Genomic DNA, 18,385 nt, shown 5'->3' with positions numbered 1-18,385 from the left:
TAGTAGTACAAACAAAACTTTACATAAGTAAAAAATTAAGTACTTTAAATATTACTATTGAATTGCATTAATATGTTAAATTTAAAATGTTGTGGGGGGGGGGCAAGGAAACACTATAATCTTTTAGGTCTATTGCATTGTTAATGCGTTTTATTTTATTTTCAGTTACATATAGGTTCCATAAAATTGGAACGGTTACATATTTCCCTCCTCTTAAATGTTTGATAGCAAAATATTTTGGTTAACTTCTATTTACGTGTTGTTTAGTTCCCATTTAGAAATAACATTTGACAGGTTAGCATGGCCAGTTAGCATGGAATTCCAATCCTGCCTAAATTAAAAACAAATAAATACAAAAATAAATCCATGAAGATATTTAAAAAAGCGAAAATAAATAAACGAATACAGATATAAATTTTCTTTAAAATATAAAAATGAATGAAAAAATAGATATTTAAACATATTATTAATTAATTTATTTAAACATTTATTTATTTGTACATTTTTGTATTTATTTTATGCATTTATGTTAATATATGTATTTCCACATTTTTTTATTTTCACATTTATTTCTAAATTTCTGTGTCCATAGACACAGAAGTCCATAGGCTTCAGACATAGCAGTCAAGCACAGAGTGCTGCTGTAGGCCACAGACAAACTCTAAGGCCATAGTAACTTGTGCTTTGACAAAATGACATGCAAGAGATGAGTGTGACTACATAAAACAATAATATAGTATATTACAGCATTTACTATAGTAAACTGCAGCATACTATAAATTACAGTAATACTGTACATACTGTAGTGCACTATAGTATTTACTATAGTAGGATTTAAAAGCCCTTAAGAATTTTATCATAGTGTAAGTGTAGAAACCATGTTTTTTTTTTTAGCAGATTTGTATGACCACAGTTCCACAACAAATACAATGGTTAACTCTGGTTATACTGAAGCAACACCATGTTATTTAATCATTCAGGATTCATTTAAAATGATGAACAGGCGCTTGACTAGTCCCGCTATAGCTTATATAGTATTTACTAAAGTAAAGTGTAGTAAAATTCCCAGATACTACAGTGTTCCCTTATGAAAATAAACTTTCAATTAAAACAAATAAAATGGCCACTATAGTTATGCCATTGTAACCACAACTTAACCAAGGTGTTGCTACAGTATAACCAGAGTTAACCATGGTATTGTAGTGGATCTCTGTGGTCATACAAATGTGCTAAAAACATGGTTTCTACACTTACATTATGATAAATGGCATTTAAATCCTACTATAGTAAAATACTACAGTGCACTACAGTATATATTACTGTAATACATACAGTATGCTGCAGTTTCCTATAGTAAATGCTGTAAAATGTGGTCACACTCATCTCTTGCATGTCATTTTGTCAAAGCACAAGATCTCACTGTGGCCTTAGAGTTTGCCTGTGGCCTACAGCAGCACTCTGTGCTCAACTGCTATGTCTGACGCAAGACACGCCTCCTCATTACCATATGGACGCAGTAGAAATAAATGTGAAATTTTAAAAATGGATATATTAAATAAATGTATGAAAGAAATACAAAAATAAATACATTTAAATAGCCAAATTAAAAAATATATACGTTTAAAAAAAAATTCTTCATTCAATTTTATATTTTTAGAAAATTAATTTCTGTATTTACTTATTTTCGCAGGATTGGATTTCCATAGCTAGCCCCTGTTGGTAAATGCAATACCTTATCCACTGTTATGGGCTAGAACTTCAAGCCAAGCATTGTAAATTACATATTTAATTCTTGTTTTATTATAATTGTGGTATTGCTGGGAGGCACATGACTACCTCTGGAGATGCTCTCTTCAGGTAAATAATACACATACAAAGACGGGCACATTTGATAATTTATTCCAAAACTGCATTTGTCAGTTACAGGAGTTGTGTGGGACAAACACATCTTACAAACCAAATGATGTTCACAGACAGAAAAGCCTTTGGCAATTTCTTTGAAATACAGAAAAGGTAATAAAAGAATGAAACGACACTAATATCACAAACATAAGGACACTGTTCACTGTTGGAAGCTTGGCAATGAAGAGGTAAATACTGCTTATAAGTGCGGATCTAAAACCAGTTTTCTACAACCTAAAAAACAATCTCTATTTTACAAGAAAAGTGCTTCAAATTGGTCTCAGATCAGCAACCTAAAGCATATTTCATTTGTCCCTGGTGGGTTTAATACTCCTCCCCCTCCTCCTCCACAGAGTCTGCACCAACCTCCTCGTAATCCTTCTCCAGGGCAGCAAGATCCTCTCTGGCCTCGGAGAACTCACCCTCCTCCATACCCTCTCCGACATACCAGTGTACGAAGGCACGCTTGGCATACATCAGATCAAACTTGTGGTCCAGACGGGCCCAGGCCTCAGCAATGGCTGTAGTGTTGCTCAGCATGCACACAGCTCTCTGTACTTTGGCCAAGTCTCCACCAGGCACCACTGTAGGTGGCTGATAATTGATGCCAACCTGTTAAGAGGACACATTGTTAAATGAAGCCCAGTTTATAAAAAATATCAAATGTACTATTTTTAACATAAATAATGAATCTTTTGTTATGCCTTACCTTAAATCCAGTTGGGCACCAGTCCACAAACTGGATAGATCGTTTGGTCTTGATGTTGGCAATGGCAGCATTCACATCTTTGGGTACGACATCACCACGATACAGCATACAGCAGGCCATGTACTTTCCATGTCGGGGGTCACATTTCACCATCTGATTGGATGGCTCAAAGCAGGCGCTGGTTATCTCAGACACAGACAGCTGCTCATGGTAGGCCTTCTCAGCGGAGATGATGGGCGAGTATGTGACAAGTGGGAAGTGAATTCTGGGATATGGCACCAGATTGGTCTGGAACTCTGTTAAGTCAACATTCAGGGCTCCATCAAATCGCAGAGAAGCGGTGATGGAAGACACGATCTGACCGATGAGCCGGTTCAGATTGGTGTAGGTGGGTCGCTCAATGTCGAGGTTTCGACGGCAGATATCGTAGATGGCCTCATTATCTACCATGAAGGCACAGTCAGAGTGTTCTAGGGTGGTGTGGGTGGTAAGGATGGAATTGTATGGCTCGACCACAGCAGTGGAGATCTGAGGAGCTGGATAGATGGCAAACTCAAGCTTGGACTTCTTTCCATAGTCAACAGAGAGACGCTCCATCAGAAGAGATGTGAAACCAGAGCCCGTGCCTCCACCGAAACTGTGGAAAATGAGGAAACCCTGAAGACCAGTACACTGGTCCGTCTAGATCAAGAGGGTAAAAATAACAGTTAAACGCATTATATTAGGTGTTAAAGCATAAGTTGACCTTCAACCATACTGATAAATTGTATACCTTGAATGCACTGTAACCGCATATCCACCAAAGTGGTTTTACATTGCTAAAAAATGTTGGCTGCAAGTTCTTGATAGTGTTTTTTTCGGTTGAGATGCTATTAGGGGTGTCAAAATATACCAATTCCACGTTTTAATTCATATCACAGTTTGGAGCCATGGTCCGGTTTGCTGTGAGGGCACGGTTTATGGCATGGCACCACAAATGCTGAAGAACCCTAGATTCACTTTTAACTTAATAAAGATAGTTAAATTAAATTTTTGTTATTAGTTTATACACACTTCAAATGGTTTGTGTCATCTTGGTGTATAATTTAAAAATACACATTATTAGTTATTAAATGTGTACTTATTACCATTTCATTAAATGTCATGAAAGAAAAGTTAGTTTGACATAAGGTAGTGACAACAATGGGGCAGGGCTGGGCCGGGGCATCATGGGTGTTTGGTATGGCATGAAATACCATTTTGCAGGTATTTCCCCAGTTCCATTTGAATATTGTTATACCCCTAGGCACTATGCAACTGAATATTAAGGCTGGAATACACTACATGATTTTTGCTCAGATTTTCAGTCTGGACTTGTTGCAGAAAGTCTGCGCTAGTCTGCAAATTTTATCACGTAGTGTGTGATGTCTAGTTTTTTTTAATCTGCTCAGATTTTGAAAATTGTGTCGTGTTTACAAATTAGCCAAAGTATGTGATTTTTGACCGGGAATATAATCTGGTATTACATGTATACTTGGAGACACAAATTATTGTACATAGACATACAGTTTTACAGATAGGATGTGCTGGTTGGTTTGTCTTATCCCCTCTTGAATTGTGATTGGTTAGCTGGGTAAAAAGTGACTTGGATGAGTGCAATGGTTCTCCTAAAAACTGAACATTTACCAACTCGGAGACCGAATAGAAGCCAAATGCTTAGTCTGGTATAAATGCGAGAATCAGATGTTTGCATTTGTTAGCACAGCTTCCAATGCAAACAACTTAAAAACTATGCTGCCCTGCCTACATGCCTTTGGATAAAAGTACCTAACCAATCCATAATTGCCATCCGAAATAAAAGTTCTTACCAGTTTGCGGACACGCTCAAGCACTGCATCAATGATCTCCTTGCCAACAGTGTAGTGGCCACGGGCATAGTTATTTGCTGCATCCTCTTTCCCAGAAATTAGTTGTTCGGGATGAAACAGCCGTTTGTAAATTCCTGACCTCACCTCATCTGAAAGATAAGACAGGTATTTATTTATAGCTCTTGATGGCCTACAATATTCAGCATTTTTTAAACAGGAAAATTGCAATGTACCATTCAACACTGTGTGTGCAAAACACTTAATTTGGTAGCCAAATAAGCATGAATTTCAAGGTGTCTATAAACATAGTGACTTGCTACAGAACACAGCATTGTTTTAATGATCGGCAGGTATATTTTAGTCCCTCATAAAACCCAAACCACTTACCAATGACAGCAGGTTCCAGATCTACAAAAACAGCTCGTGGCACATGCTTTCCAGATCCGGTCTCACTGAAGAATGTGTTGAAGGAGTCATCACCACGACCAATGGTCTTATCACTTGGCATATTACCATCAGGCTGGATGCCATGTTCCAGGCAATACAACTCCCAGCATGCATTGCCAATCTGTACTCCTGCCTGGCCCACGTGGACAGAGATGCACTCACGCTACATCAACACAAAAAACACAGATACATTATCACATACATATTTATTATTTACATTACATACAACAAGTTACATTATTACATGAGGACGGTGGTTGCCCAAATTGGATTTTGACTGCTTCCTCATAAGGTTGAACTTGCAACTATAATTATGGTACAATCACTAACTGAAGATAAAAGGTCAGACTACAGTCTACTAGGAACCACCCAAACCAGTAAAACAAATGCCCTGGATACCTGCAATCAGTGAGTGGGTGTATGTATCATTTTACAGTTTAATGACAAAACAAAAATAAACCAATAAAGTAAATGATTCCTGAACCTAGTAGAAACAGAACAGTCTTAGCAAATATTATTTATTTCCTCAAAGACTTATCAAAAAGAATGTAACGTTAAACTCAGTATCTATTTGAAATTATTCGCATGATCGCCCATTTTCGTCTCGTGGAACACGCAAGTTATAAAACTAACGTTACCTCTTACAGGGAAAAAAGTACAAAATATATTCTAGCATCCAATGACAGTTAAATTACATTTAAATGTCACGCGTCTGAGTTAAACTCAATCCATTTCCTATGTAACATGAATACATTAATATTAGGAGTACGCGCTCACTGATACATCATGCTTTGTCGCAAAATGGGCGACAGGAAGGAGCCAGTAACCGGAGAATAAAAACGATTCAGCGGCCGACACCAAAGAAACTGTATTAATATGTAACTGAGCGTAAACGAGACGACCGTGAAGGAAAAAAACTTCACAAAGCTTTTGAAGTAAAAAGATATCAGCCCACTCCCCATCCCCCAGCTTTACGCTCCTACCGGACCAAGCGCGTGAAGGGGGCCTGCGTTGTGGTATTTCACCAATTTCTTTACGCGCAGCAACCGTCCGATGATTGATTTTTTTAATGAAAATAATTCTCGAAGGCCGTCATTACAAATCACACTTTCTCCAAAACAATAAATGTGTCACATTAACATAAATATGCGGAAGAAACGGGTAAAATACATTTGCAGGAAATATACATTTAACTGATTAAAGTAAAGTGACAAAGTTTATATTAAGATCGGATTCAGCCACAAGAGTCCTATCAAACATTTCAGTTAACATTAGCATATTAAAAACACGCAACGTTTAAAATTGGTGGGAAAAGTCACTTTGACTTTTTTGTGACTGTAGACATTTTGAACGACTACATATTTACCAGCGACAGCCTCACTCACCATTTTGACTTGGTCTTCGGGGTGTTGTTTGTAAAAGGCTTAAGTTTTTCCGGTGGAAAATCACCAAAAGCAGGTTTGAGCTCCGTTGAGTATAGACGCGTAACGTGTCTTCGCCAACACAGCATTAAGGGGCCAAAGGTGCGCGCTTCACACTTTATACACGCCTGCACGCTCACGCGACCCGTTGAGCCTCGCTATTGGCCAACACCAGCATTAAGACCCTCCTCGTCTTTCTATTGGTGTAACCAAACACTCGCCCTTAGATTTAAAAGTGTTGCAAAACATCCAACCGCTCTGAAAGCGAAATACTTCAGCACCGCCTTTCCCTTTCCTAGTAAGGAAAACAGGTTAAAGGATAACTAAATTATTCATACGTTTTAGTTTCTGCGAGAGGGGGAGGTTTCCTCGACGAGTTCAAATTTCCTATGAGGTGCTTCAGGTAACGAGAACGTTATATTTCTTTTGTTCGTCGACTTCTCGCACCTCAGCCTTTTAAACTCCTAAGATATAAAGTGAAACGTAGGTGAGCTGTACAGTTGGCACTAACAAAAAAACACACAAATACGATGGTAATAAAGTTTTTTATTTTCCGTATCGTGACGTATATCCGAGTGCAACTGCTTCTGAAATTTGAAAAAATGTAGGGCGGCCTTTATTTTGCCCTTCCCTTTTTGACTGGTTTGTTGTAAGTTGGGCCTGGAGGGGAGGGCTAAAAATGCCTGGCCATTGGACAGTGATTATAGTCCTACTTCTTTTTTGTTTCTGACGTCATGTGGTGAAGAGTTGTTGTTGAGAGGGGAAGAGGAGTTTAATGTTTTTGATTAAAGATTACAAGTGCAAATGAATTTTGAAAAAATAATGGTGTGCACGGATAAATCATTTATAATAATCACCGCAACACTATGTAAAACACTTAGAACTTTCCGGTTTAATTTCATGGTGACTTGAGCATTCGGGAGTACCCACTCATGCTTGATCCCTAAAGAGTTATCCATCATAAAGTATACCATCATTATAAACAACTGAGAAAAGTGCTGTATTTTACCACAGAAAGTTATTACATTACTAGAAAATTCAGGTGAGTATTACGGCACAATGTGTACTAACAATTCTTCATTTCAAACATGGAACTTAATATTGATTTGTATGATTAGTATCTACGCACAAACAAGTCTGGTTTGTCGCCCTTCGGTTTCTTTACATGATAAACAGACATTTCCTTTATTGTCTTTATCATAGAATCACACTATTAAAACAACATACCACATCAATAATGTACTGCAGAACATCATTCACCATGCAAGTCATCCTTCATTCATAATCATAGGTCAATATTGCAATATTCCAGTATTTATAAGACAAAGTAAGATCAGTTTTCACTGAGAGAGCTAGATTTACTCATTCATTCAGATTCACACTGTTAAACATATAAAACACCAGCACACTGGCATTGTGGCATCTTTATGATGGCTCTGTACATGATAATGAAATATCCCTGGTACGTCAGGCACATTGATAAAGGGTTCGAGTCAATAAGCACAGCCCCAGCAACCTGAGAGCTGTCAGAGATAATAATGTCATAACGGACATTACAGATAATGAGAGAAATCACAGAAATCACCTGCGTCTTCACATTCCGATGATTCTGGTAATATTCTCTCTTTTAGTCAGTCAGTCACTATTCAGTCACATGAGCAGTAAGGCATATACACGCTTGTCTCTTTTCTGCGAGTATTATATTGCACTTTAGAGGACCCAGTTCTGTGAGAAAGATCCCAGTCTGTATGAAGGGGAAAATGGTGACAAAACACACATCTTGACCACATCATAGCTTTTCACTGTTAAGATAAAACATCAGCTAACATCTCAGGTTGGCAACAGAACTTGAGTCCAAAAAGAGGAGGGAGCCATAAAAAGGCCAGTAATCAGCTCTGATGCTCCGCTGAGCAGTGAAGTGCAGATTCCAGCATCCAGGTATCAAGCAACTCTGTTTTAGCCCCCCATCACCGCTCATTTTTCTCTAAGCACGCACACGCCTGCATCACAGCGTTGTGTGGCCATTGAAGTCACCACTTCCCAGTTGTCGATCACAGGGTCGTAACATTCAATACTGCTGAGCAATGAGTTACCATCATATCTTTAGAGAAAAATATATGGTTAAATCAGAGGATTCATTGATTTTTTGAAATTAATAAAGATCTTATCAACTCTCCACAAGAGTGGAGAATAGGCCCTTTTCACAATGACGTCACTTCCGCCTTTTTGCAAAGCAGTGTATCATAACATCCGTCTCGCAACAAACAAGAAGAACTTCCGTTTTGCCATCGTGCAGGAATTTTACAACAGTGAAAAAAACTGACAGAACATGTATTCAAGTACTTATCCTAGCACCTTTGCTAACACAAAAAGAAAACAAAACACTTACCTTCATAATCAAACAGGTCCTGTTCAACAAAGAATTTGTGTCCTTTCTCTAGCTTTGATCTTGCCGTTAGCAAAAATTTGTCTGCAAGACGTACATCATTTAGCCGTTTTTGTGGCAGATGTGCAAGGGACTTGGTAAACTCCATTCTGAGGCGCTAGCGGAAGCAACTTCTTCTTGAGTTTTACTGGCGGTTGGCAAACCAGCTTATAGGTGCATTACCGCCACTTTATGAACTGGAGTGTTAGCGGAAGTAACGATACACTGCTTCGCAGCAGAACGGAAGATGCGTGACTTCATGTGAAAAGGGCGTATTATGTTCATAATGCTACATCTCACCCTGCAATGGCATAAAGTCGGCCCCTCAGCACAGTGGCTCCCACGTAGCAGCGTGGAGTGGTCATATTGGCTACAGTGGCCCAATAATCTGTGCGGATATTATAGACCTCTACTGAAGACAAGTGGGCCGTTCCATCAAATCCTCCGACAACATAAATGTGATCATTCAGCAAAGCCACGCCAGCACCTGCAACCAACAAATGAAATCAGTTGGACTTATGCTATAAACTCATATCCGTTCACAGAATTTTCCCCAAATATTCACTTAAATGTTTTCATTACAAAATTTGTAAAATGTGTTGTAACATCTTCAAGAACAGTGCTGATAAGTTAAAACAAATATGCATGGTAGCATACCTGAGCGTTTGTTGGCCATAGGAGTGACACTGGTCCAGTGCCCCGTATGAGGGTCATACCGTTCTACAGAGTTCAAAATGTTCAGACCATCGTAACCTCCTGCATCATCAACAACAACATGTTAACGCACAACTAAGTGCACGTCTGCATAAGATGGATAAATTGTTTTTCAGCACAAACAGGCTGAAACCATCGTCATTGAGTCATGGAAAATAATATAACTTTCGAATTTTACCTAAACAGTAAATAAGTCCACTGGCAACCACAAGCCCAGCTCCCTCCCTGGCAGTCTGCATGTCTCCCAGCATGCTCCACTGGTCAATATTTGGGTCGTAACGCTCCATGCTGGTGTGACGTCTGCTGCCATCGAATCCACCCGCAACATAGATCATATCTGTAAATACAAAAATCATCACACTCAAAGAAACAAAAAGAGCTAGCCAAGATCTCAGAATACCAACATGACAATTGACACAAGAGGCGGTTTGTTAACCAGAGAACATTCTCTGAAGGAAATCACTGTGTTTTATATTTAACGGACCTACATATTTTTTGACTCGCTGAACCTGTCTATTCGGCTGATTTAGTTTCAGCTTTGTGTGTTAATGCTCACTTACAGTACAAGGTCTCTCCAAGTCTTTACAGACACAAAACCATTTGATTTGTAAAAAACACATAAAATAGGTAAGTGTCATAGTAAAAATTGTACCTCCAAGGGTAGTCGCTCCTGCGAGGCCTCGTCGCACATTCATTGTAGCGACAGAGTACCAGACTCCATCTTCATCTGCTGTGTAGTCCAAACACTCAACTGAACTGAGCCGCGATCGCCCATCGTACCCACCAATAACGTACACACGATCATTGAGGGCGACAGTGGCAACATACCGTCGCTTCCTTGCAATGTTCTAGAACACAAATGTGCATTGTTGATTTGAGGAAAAATACACCTAATTTCCCCCAAAACCCAAATTTAGCCATTGACATGCGGGTAATGTGAATGGAAATGGTCCATGTAAAAACTCACAGGCAGAAAGCTCCACTCTCTGGTTTTAGGATCGTACTTCTCAACCACATCAATGGGCGACTGCTGGCTGCCAAATCCTCCGATAACCAAAAGGACCTCTTTAGCACCTAAAACCCATTCCAAATTTCAGAAAGAGGTTTAGTGAGGTTACACAACAAAAGTTGAACAAGTTAAGCAAGTCTGAGTCGGATCCCTAAATAATTTTATGTCTAAATGCTGAAAACACACAGAGGCATCAGACCGAGTCTTGCTTGGGTTCGAGGGCTTTGCATCTCGCTGCGCAGCTCTGGCCGAAGGTGAAACTTCTTTGCTTCATCCACCAAATCTCGACATGGTAAACTGCAGCGTATCAGGGGCTGAAATGCACACAAACATGCGTTCAATACAACGTATAGATAACATTTATTTAAAACCACACAGATCCCGTATAGAAACATTTGTGTGTTCTATTTGTTAGACAGAATCTGACTTCTGTGTCAATGACATCTGTGATGTATCGGGGGGTGAGGAGCGGCATGCGCACATGCTCCAGCAGATCGGGCAGGTACGGCTCTCTCTCCTTTCTGTTGTGCTTCACCCAATTCAGAACGGCTTCAAATACAGGCTCCTCCGAGTCAACCTACATACACAAAATTCTGATTCACTCACACACAAAGTGCATAGTGGATAGAACTTTGCAGCATACGTTTAATGCGATGTTTAAATCTGCAACTTCTGCATGTAACTATATGTTCCAATAGTTGTAATTACAACCTTGAAAATAAGTGGACCTTGCAGAGTAATAGGAATTTGACAACATAAAAAACAGGTGTTTCAGTCTGAAGGAGTATGTGTGGGCACAAAGAAAGCACAGATGGGGAAACATGGCTGCACTTGCATTTTTAGTTGTCTTTATTACAATTTGTGGCTATATAAATATCAATATAAGAAAAAAATGAAACTTGCCATGCATGTTCCAATATATGCGTTTTATTACAGACTACAGTAAAAGCAAAACAGTATGTTACGGTCACACAATAATGTCCAACCAGGAGAATCCAGGAGATATGTAATGCATGCCCTATAATAATCTTTGTTTCACTCTATTTAGACTTAGATATGATAAAGAACATGGCAGCTTGATGCCGATAAGGTAATATGTACATGGGAAAGTTTAGGGGACCGGTCCAGGTGATCTCACCTGGATCTCGTCACATTTGATAAGTTTTTCCACCTCACTCTGACTTAGCAGCATGAACTCCTCCTGCTGCACCACCTCAGCAAAGTGTTTCTGTGAGAAGAGCTCCGCCGCCTGCATCAGGTCCAGACAGTTGTGCGTTTCCGCAAAGTCTCTGATTCCCAGACAATTCGATGGATCCAACTGACTGTTAAGAAAATCACAGCAGGCTCTCTTGACACCTGCGGAAAACATACACCAACAAAAATTACGCATCATCAGGTTGGATTTTTAGGTTTTATCTTCTTCAACTGGGCTGTGGGTTGGGACAACACTTGCCCCTCATTTCATGGAGGTTTGTCCTTGTGTTCTTATTTACATTTAAGATTTTCACATTTACTTGTGGTTTATATTTAGACATGATGCGGTTGTTCTTAATAATATGAAAGCACTAACGGCAACAAACAAGCAGAGATTATTAACACAGCTGTAACATTATTATGACCAGCAGACCACTGTTACGCTGTACTGCTTGTATTCATATAATGCAATAAATGGTGTATTGGGTTTCCTTTGTGTTTATCTACCTTTTAGTTGCAGCAGACAGGCAGCGGGCAGCAGCTCCTGCACATTTTCCACAGTAACCAGCACTGTCTCTGTGTAAACAAAATCCAGCAGGATCTCCATGGTGGATGCAGTCAGGCCTTGAATGTCCACAAAGGACTTCCCTTTTTCAGCAAGCTACACAAAAGGAGATAGCTTTTTTTATTTGTTTAATAAAATGTATTAATTTTATCCTAATATCGCCGCTGTCCTTCCAAAACCTTGGATGTCCAAATTTGCTGTTTTTCAGGAAATGGAAAAAAATACTGTAATTTTTAAATCGTTAAATGCTTTCCGGTCATGGGTTCGATCCCAGGGATTGCACATAAACAGATACAAATGTATAGTATAATGCTGTGAGTTGATTTGGATAAAAGCGTCTGCCAAATGCATAAATGTAAATACTGTGTTGTCGAAAACACAAAAGTGAAACATTTAATGATTGACACACTTTCTGTAAAAAAAAGTACATGGAGCATCTCTGTTTGTTTACAGTAGCATGTCCCAAAATCCACACTTAGTGTACGTGCATGCAACTGGACTTGCAAAGACCATGAAAAAGGTCTGAAAAAATACTTATGCTTAGTACACTTGAAGGGGTATTTGGCAGTGGTGTAAAGTATTGGAGTAAATGTACTTAGTTACTTTACTTAAGTATCTTTTTGGCTACTTTGTAGTTGTACTGAGTATTAAAGATATTAGCAACTTTTACTCTCTACTTAACTACATTTTTGAACAAGTATATGTACTCTTTACTCCACTACATTTGTAATGACTAATGCAGTTACACATTACATTTTGCATGACACCTATCTTATAATTAATATTGCCATTCACAGGGCAATGAAGGCACTACAATCTTGTGGATTTTGCTCTAACTTACAAAAACTTGTCAACATGGCTTCTTTATATGAATATGAGTGCAGTATCAGGTAGAAGTCAATCGCTGGCGGTTTACACACGGTTAGCCCTTACCCGCTATTTCTACAGTAATATATTGGCAACACTGTTGCCAGCTAGTTACTGTAGGTCACACATCTACAAAAGCTCTTATTTTTAAAACTAAATCTTCCTAAATGTGCTCTAAACATGTTTGCTCAAAATTTGACCATGTGGTGGGACTATTGCCATGAAGTGATGTAAACCAGTAAAAAGAATGTTTAGTATTTCAATTTTCAAAAGTGCTCTCACACTATATAGACAAAATATTAACCTATAGAATGAGTCGGACACAGAGAAATGAACAATCCACGTATGAATCTCAACAATGGTGACAATCAACTGAACAGCTTCATGCTGCAATGCATCCTGGGTACATAGTACAAAACTCATTCATGATTGTTTGTCACCATTGATGAGGTTTGTATGTCAAGTGTCTAATTGTGTCTCAATTGCAAAGAAAGATTTTCTGACAGAGATCTTTCCATTACAACATGTGATCACTTTACCAAACATATCTTAATAAATCTTAAATGCTATATTATTATTATTTAATGATTGAATTCTTTCAGATGTATCTTCAGTTACTAAGCAAACATAAAGTTGCGGTTCCTGTAAAGTCCCTTTCAGTGTTATTGTATAAGTGTACATTTTAAAGCTACAAGAAAGTCAAAGAGTCCAACCAAAGCAAACACTGATCGCCATAATGGTGACTTAAAACATAATTGAACCACTATGAACTAGAGTTCAATCTCAATAAGATCTTACACAGATGACAGAAATAAAGTGAAAGTGGTGTCTGTAATATGTGAAGATGTTATTGATGTTTGTGTTTAATTCTCCTCTGGTGAAATCTTGACAGATTTATTGTGTTCATCTGTTATTTACACGTGTTCATCTAAGACTGTGTGACTTAAGTGCGTTAATAGATTCTTTATAATGTATCTTCAAACAGCCATTGCAGTAGTTTACTGTAAAACACCTACAGTAACTAGCAGGCAACAGTGTTGCCAATACAGTATATTACTGTAGAAATGGCAGGTAAGGGCTAATAACAGTGTATGTGAAATGAGGACATGACTGCAGCTGGCCATGAGGCCCAAACCAGCATGTCCAGTGCAAAAAGGCTTTGACTTTTTAATTCTACTTAACATTACTTTATTTATCCGTTATATTGAAGAGACCTTTTTGAAGGAGTTTGGTTTACTTATGAGCAGTTGAGCTTAAATGAGACTTGGGTGTTTGTAATAGACGTACAGTAGGTTATGATGTCGGCCATGATTTGTTGCAATTTTGAGGTGTTCAGTCTTATTATGATTTAAGAAAATAAATGCGATTGCTCTCCTCACGAATCGACTGTTTCTAGTTTTTCACTGACATGTCTCTTAAGTGTTGAGGACTAGTGCTGCTTTGAGCCTACATTCAGTATGAGTAAAATACTCAAGTACTGTTCAAATCAGATACTCAAAGACTTTTACTCAAGTCGTTTTGAAATTGGTGACTTGTAACTTGTAATGGAGTAATTTTCACTGCAAGGTATCTGTACTTTTACTTAAGTATGGTTTTCAGGTACTCTTTACACCTCTGGTATTTGGTAAAGCATATGCAATCGTTCAAGACTGCACACCACACCTGGGTATTGAGACAGACCTACTGAACTAGTTCTTCAACATCATTCACTAAGCTTCAACATATTGGAGAAAAAGAGCCTCCTACTGCGAAGGAGCAGAAATGCTACGAAGTTGATAGTGGAAAGAGATGGTGGTGTTGAAACCACCAAGACAAGGCTCCAAAGCTACTCTGTAGCTTTCCCATTATGCAAAAATGTTTACCCTGACATTAATTAGATTATAGGCTCACATGTGCCCTGACTGAGGGCGGTATGATCACACGCAAGAATTATGAACAGATTGCTGTGTTAACATTGCCTAGCAAAACCATGTCAATGTGCATATAAATGTTGTTAGTTACCTCACTCGTGAACATGGCACAGAAATAATCACTGCAGGCGGCCAGCACAATGCGGTGGGCTGGAAAATCTGTGCCCTCCACCCTCAGAGTGATGTCACACAGTGTGTTGCTCTTTCTTAGGGCATTCATGGCATTCAAGATGGATTTAGCATGCGAATTGGTCATGATGTCCTTGGGCGCCATGACGACAGGGGATGGGGTAGGGTAACAAAACCTCAGGCACTGCAGGATGATGGTTTCTATAGGACAAAATCAAGCAGTTGCCACTCTAAGATAACACAGGTAATCCCAAACATCTATACAACAAACTCAAAACTAAAACCAAGCAGTCTCATGTTGTATACATTTTGTACACACATATATCTATCTACTAACTTGTAATGTGTACCCATATTCTTACAATTTACATGTAACATTTGTATCAGTTAAACTCCAAAATAGAAATAATTTCCAAGAACTGCCATAAACATGTAACGATATAAACAGACGGCTCGCAAAACTTTATCTGTGTGTACACACACATTATTCACACATATTATATTTCCTGCATAGAGAAATTGGAGGCGGCCAAGGATTTTGACTAAATCCTTGGTGTTTCAAGTCTTAAGAAACCTTTACCCTAACCTTACTCTAACCATCTAAACTACCTTTGATTGTTAAAATCGCTTTAAAAACACTGTTGCGCACTGTTGCGTGATGACGTCAGACTCGAAACACCAAGGATTTAGTGAGAGCCGTGTTTTCACGGCTGTTTGTTTTGCATCCAAGTACATTTCATTTCTTGATATTTATTAAATTAACATGACGTACATCATTGTAATGTCTTTAGCTGTGCAGTTGGATCGTTGAATCAGCGTATACTGTACACAGCGAGTTCGCCAGTATGAACGCACATTGTGTTCAGAACGACTCGCACACGAATGACTCATTTGAACCGATTCATTTAAACCATTGAACTTCAGTCACTAGCGAATATAAGAGATCCTTGAATCATTTAAAGTTAACCACAGAGAATGAAAGATGTGAATGAGCTTTGCTCATTTAGAAAGACTTATTCAGTTAGCTATTGTGGGCTGAAAAGTTAGTTGAAATAAAAAAAAAGCTTTATTTGATTAAAAAACATTTCTGTTTGGTTGAATAAAAGTAATGTTTTATATAACTTAATAATTGTCATTTTTATCTAATTTTATTAGAACTTTTTGACATTTTAATATGTCAAACTCAGTCACTTTGGTTAAGCCACTTAAAGGTACGGTAGGCCTACGTGTGTGTGTGTACAAGATCAGGATGGCACCACCTTAGCCTCATTTTGAGCCAGGAAAAAACCTGATTATTGTCAGCCTGCATAATCATGATTAAGCTAGTCTTTCTTTCCAAACTCTACATTTTATGAGGACAACTAAACAATTTAAGCATCAGTGACAGTGAAGTATAAAATGAATGTCTTGACAACAGTGAGATGTGAAAGTAGACCATGGCCTGTCCCATAATTTAAAGAGACAGCTCACCCAGCTCATTTACTCACCCTCTTGTCATTCTAAACCTGTATGCCTTTCTTTCTTTTTTTTAATAGATATTTTGAAAAAGTTGGTAACCAAACAACACTGGCCCCCTTTGACTTCCATTGTACTTACACAAAATCACTGAGACATTTCTCAAAATATCTTCTTTTGTGTTCCACAGAAGAAAGAGTTATATAAAGGATTTAAACGACACCAGGGTAAATAAATGATGACAGAATTTTTATTTTTGAAGTGAATATAACCACCAACGTTAACTAAAGACCAAAGAAATAAAAAAGATAAGACTGGTTCACCCCAAAATAACCCTGTCATTTACTCGCCCTGGTGGTGATTTAACTTTTAACAAAACAAGTTCGAAAGAATGATAGAGACTGGCAGTCTCAGTCACCATTCACTTTCATTGTATGGATAAAAGATTCCACATTCAGCAAAAATGTCTCTTTTGTACTCAACGGAAAAAAATAAGATCAGATCACATGAGTTTGGAACGACATTAAATCATGACAAAACTTTGGTTTAGGGGTGAAAGTGAACCCACGCTTAAAGGGTCACTTACGAAATAGCATAATGTAAATGCAAAGCTCTTCATCATCTCGATACAAAGGCAATCCCACTCTTTGACGTCATTTTATAATAATATAACAGTAAAAAATAAAATGGTTTAAAGAGTTGCCGCTATGCTGTACAACTGTTCTGTAAATTAGTGTTATTATGCCAATGAGTTTCAGTACGTGTGGGGGTCACTCACACCATCTGTTCTTCTTCTATGAATCATTTCTAGACCCTTATTGTTGTTATATTTATTTATATAACTTCATCAGAAGGTGATCGTGTAAATCAGCTGAAAGTTTAGACCCCACACCAGTGTGATTCAACGGCTAACTTACATGCTAAAGCTAACTAAATCGGATGGTGCTAACACACCAACAAACGTGTATATCGTAACTCACAGCGTGTAGCTGATCCTCAGCAGTATAGAAGCGGATCAGATATAGATGACAGCTCACGGTGGTCTATTTGTCCATCTGCTGACACCCCATCACAGGGAGACCCTCGCAGGTGTGACTGATTTAATTTCACTCCAGCAGTGAGAGGAACAGCTCTGAGCACTCACGTGTGCGCGCATCCCGAGCAAAATACAGGGACGTCACCAATGCGCGCGCGCATTGTACAGAGAGCGTGACCGCTCGTGTAGCGACTTTGAATGCGACTCAGAAAATGTTTTTTACTTCGATGTTGACCTGAATAAGAGAATTTTATAAAACGTCTTATAAAATGTATATTGCTTTATATTTTACTTGCCAATGAAATTCATCTGTTGTGACCTCACTACTTTGTTATACTCATCATACGTTCTACTCTATACTTACACGTATACTTATGTTTTTGCATTTTTGTGTAATATCACATTCCATCTATGTTTAATTTTTTTAAATATATATTTTTCATAACATTTTAGATATATTACATATTTAGCCGTGTCCCCAGGTTTTCACTCAGTCCTGTTACCCTAACACATCCTCACCTCTGAAAACCTCAATATGTTCCACAAGACATTAAGAACAGAAAGTTTCATCGTCTTGGTCTTCTGAAGGCCATGTGAATAACAAAAAGTTATTTTCCTATTTTCTTTTTTGTATATTTTATGACTTTTTTAGCTATGACCGCAGAGGGTCAATCTCAACATTTACATTTATGCATTTGGCAGACACTTTTATCCAAAATGACTTGCATTGCATTGTATTATACATTTGTTTCTGA

The 18,385-nt window shown here is 38.3% G+C and overlaps 2 protein-coding genes across 3 annotated transcripts; both read right to left on the bottom strand.

The window, feature by feature from the left end:
• Positions 1-1,883: 1,883 nt before the first annotated feature.
• Positions 1,884-6,440, bottom strand: tuba5 (tubulin alpha 5). The gene is made up of 5 exons (XM_057356174.1): positions 6,291-6,440; positions 4,846-5,068; positions 4,459-4,607; positions 2,612-3,292; positions 1,884-2,514 (listed from the first exon to the last, which is right to left on the bottom strand). Exons 1-5 carry the CDS (start codon positions 6,291-6,293, stop codon positions 2,227-2,229), a joined length of 1,344 nt encoding a protein of 447 aa, XP_057212157.1. The 5' UTR covers positions 6,294-6,440; the 3' UTR covers positions 1,884-2,226.
• A 358-nt stretch (positions 6,441-6,798) lies between these two features.
• Positions 6,799-17,754, bottom strand: LOC130567786 (kelch-like protein 12). Of its 2 annotated transcripts, none has more exons than XM_057356173.1 (12): positions 17,575-17,754; positions 15,102-15,340; positions 12,176-12,329; positions 11,613-11,830; positions 10,956-11,051; positions 10,674-10,788; positions 10,433-10,539; positions 10,118-10,313; positions 9,644-9,802; positions 9,409-9,507; positions 9,052-9,238; positions 6,799-8,427 (listed from the first exon to the last, which is right to left on the bottom strand). In XM_057356173.1, exons 2-12 carry the CDS (start codon positions 15,282-15,284, stop codon positions 8,301-8,303), a joined length of 1,641 nt encoding a protein of 546 aa, XP_057212156.1. In that variant the 5' UTR covers positions 15,285-15,340; positions 17,575-17,754; the 3' UTR covers positions 6,799-8,300. The 2 variants fall into 2 exon arrangements, with proteins under 2 accessions (XP_057212156.1, XP_057212155.1); XM_057356172.1 differs by having other exon boundaries at positions 6,801-8,427; positions 10,902-11,051.
• Positions 17,755-18,385: the final 631 nt, after the last annotated feature.

Source organism: Triplophysa rosa, linkage group LG17, assembly GCF_024868665.1.
Source record: "Triplophysa rosa linkage group LG17, Trosa_1v2, whole genome shotgun sequence".
Classification (NCBI taxonomy): Eukaryota; Metazoa; Chordata; class Actinopteri; order Cypriniformes; family Nemacheilidae; genus Triplophysa; species Triplophysa rosa.
Note: the sequence above shows the minus strand (reverse complement) of the source record. Positions and strands in the feature narration are given on the sequence as shown.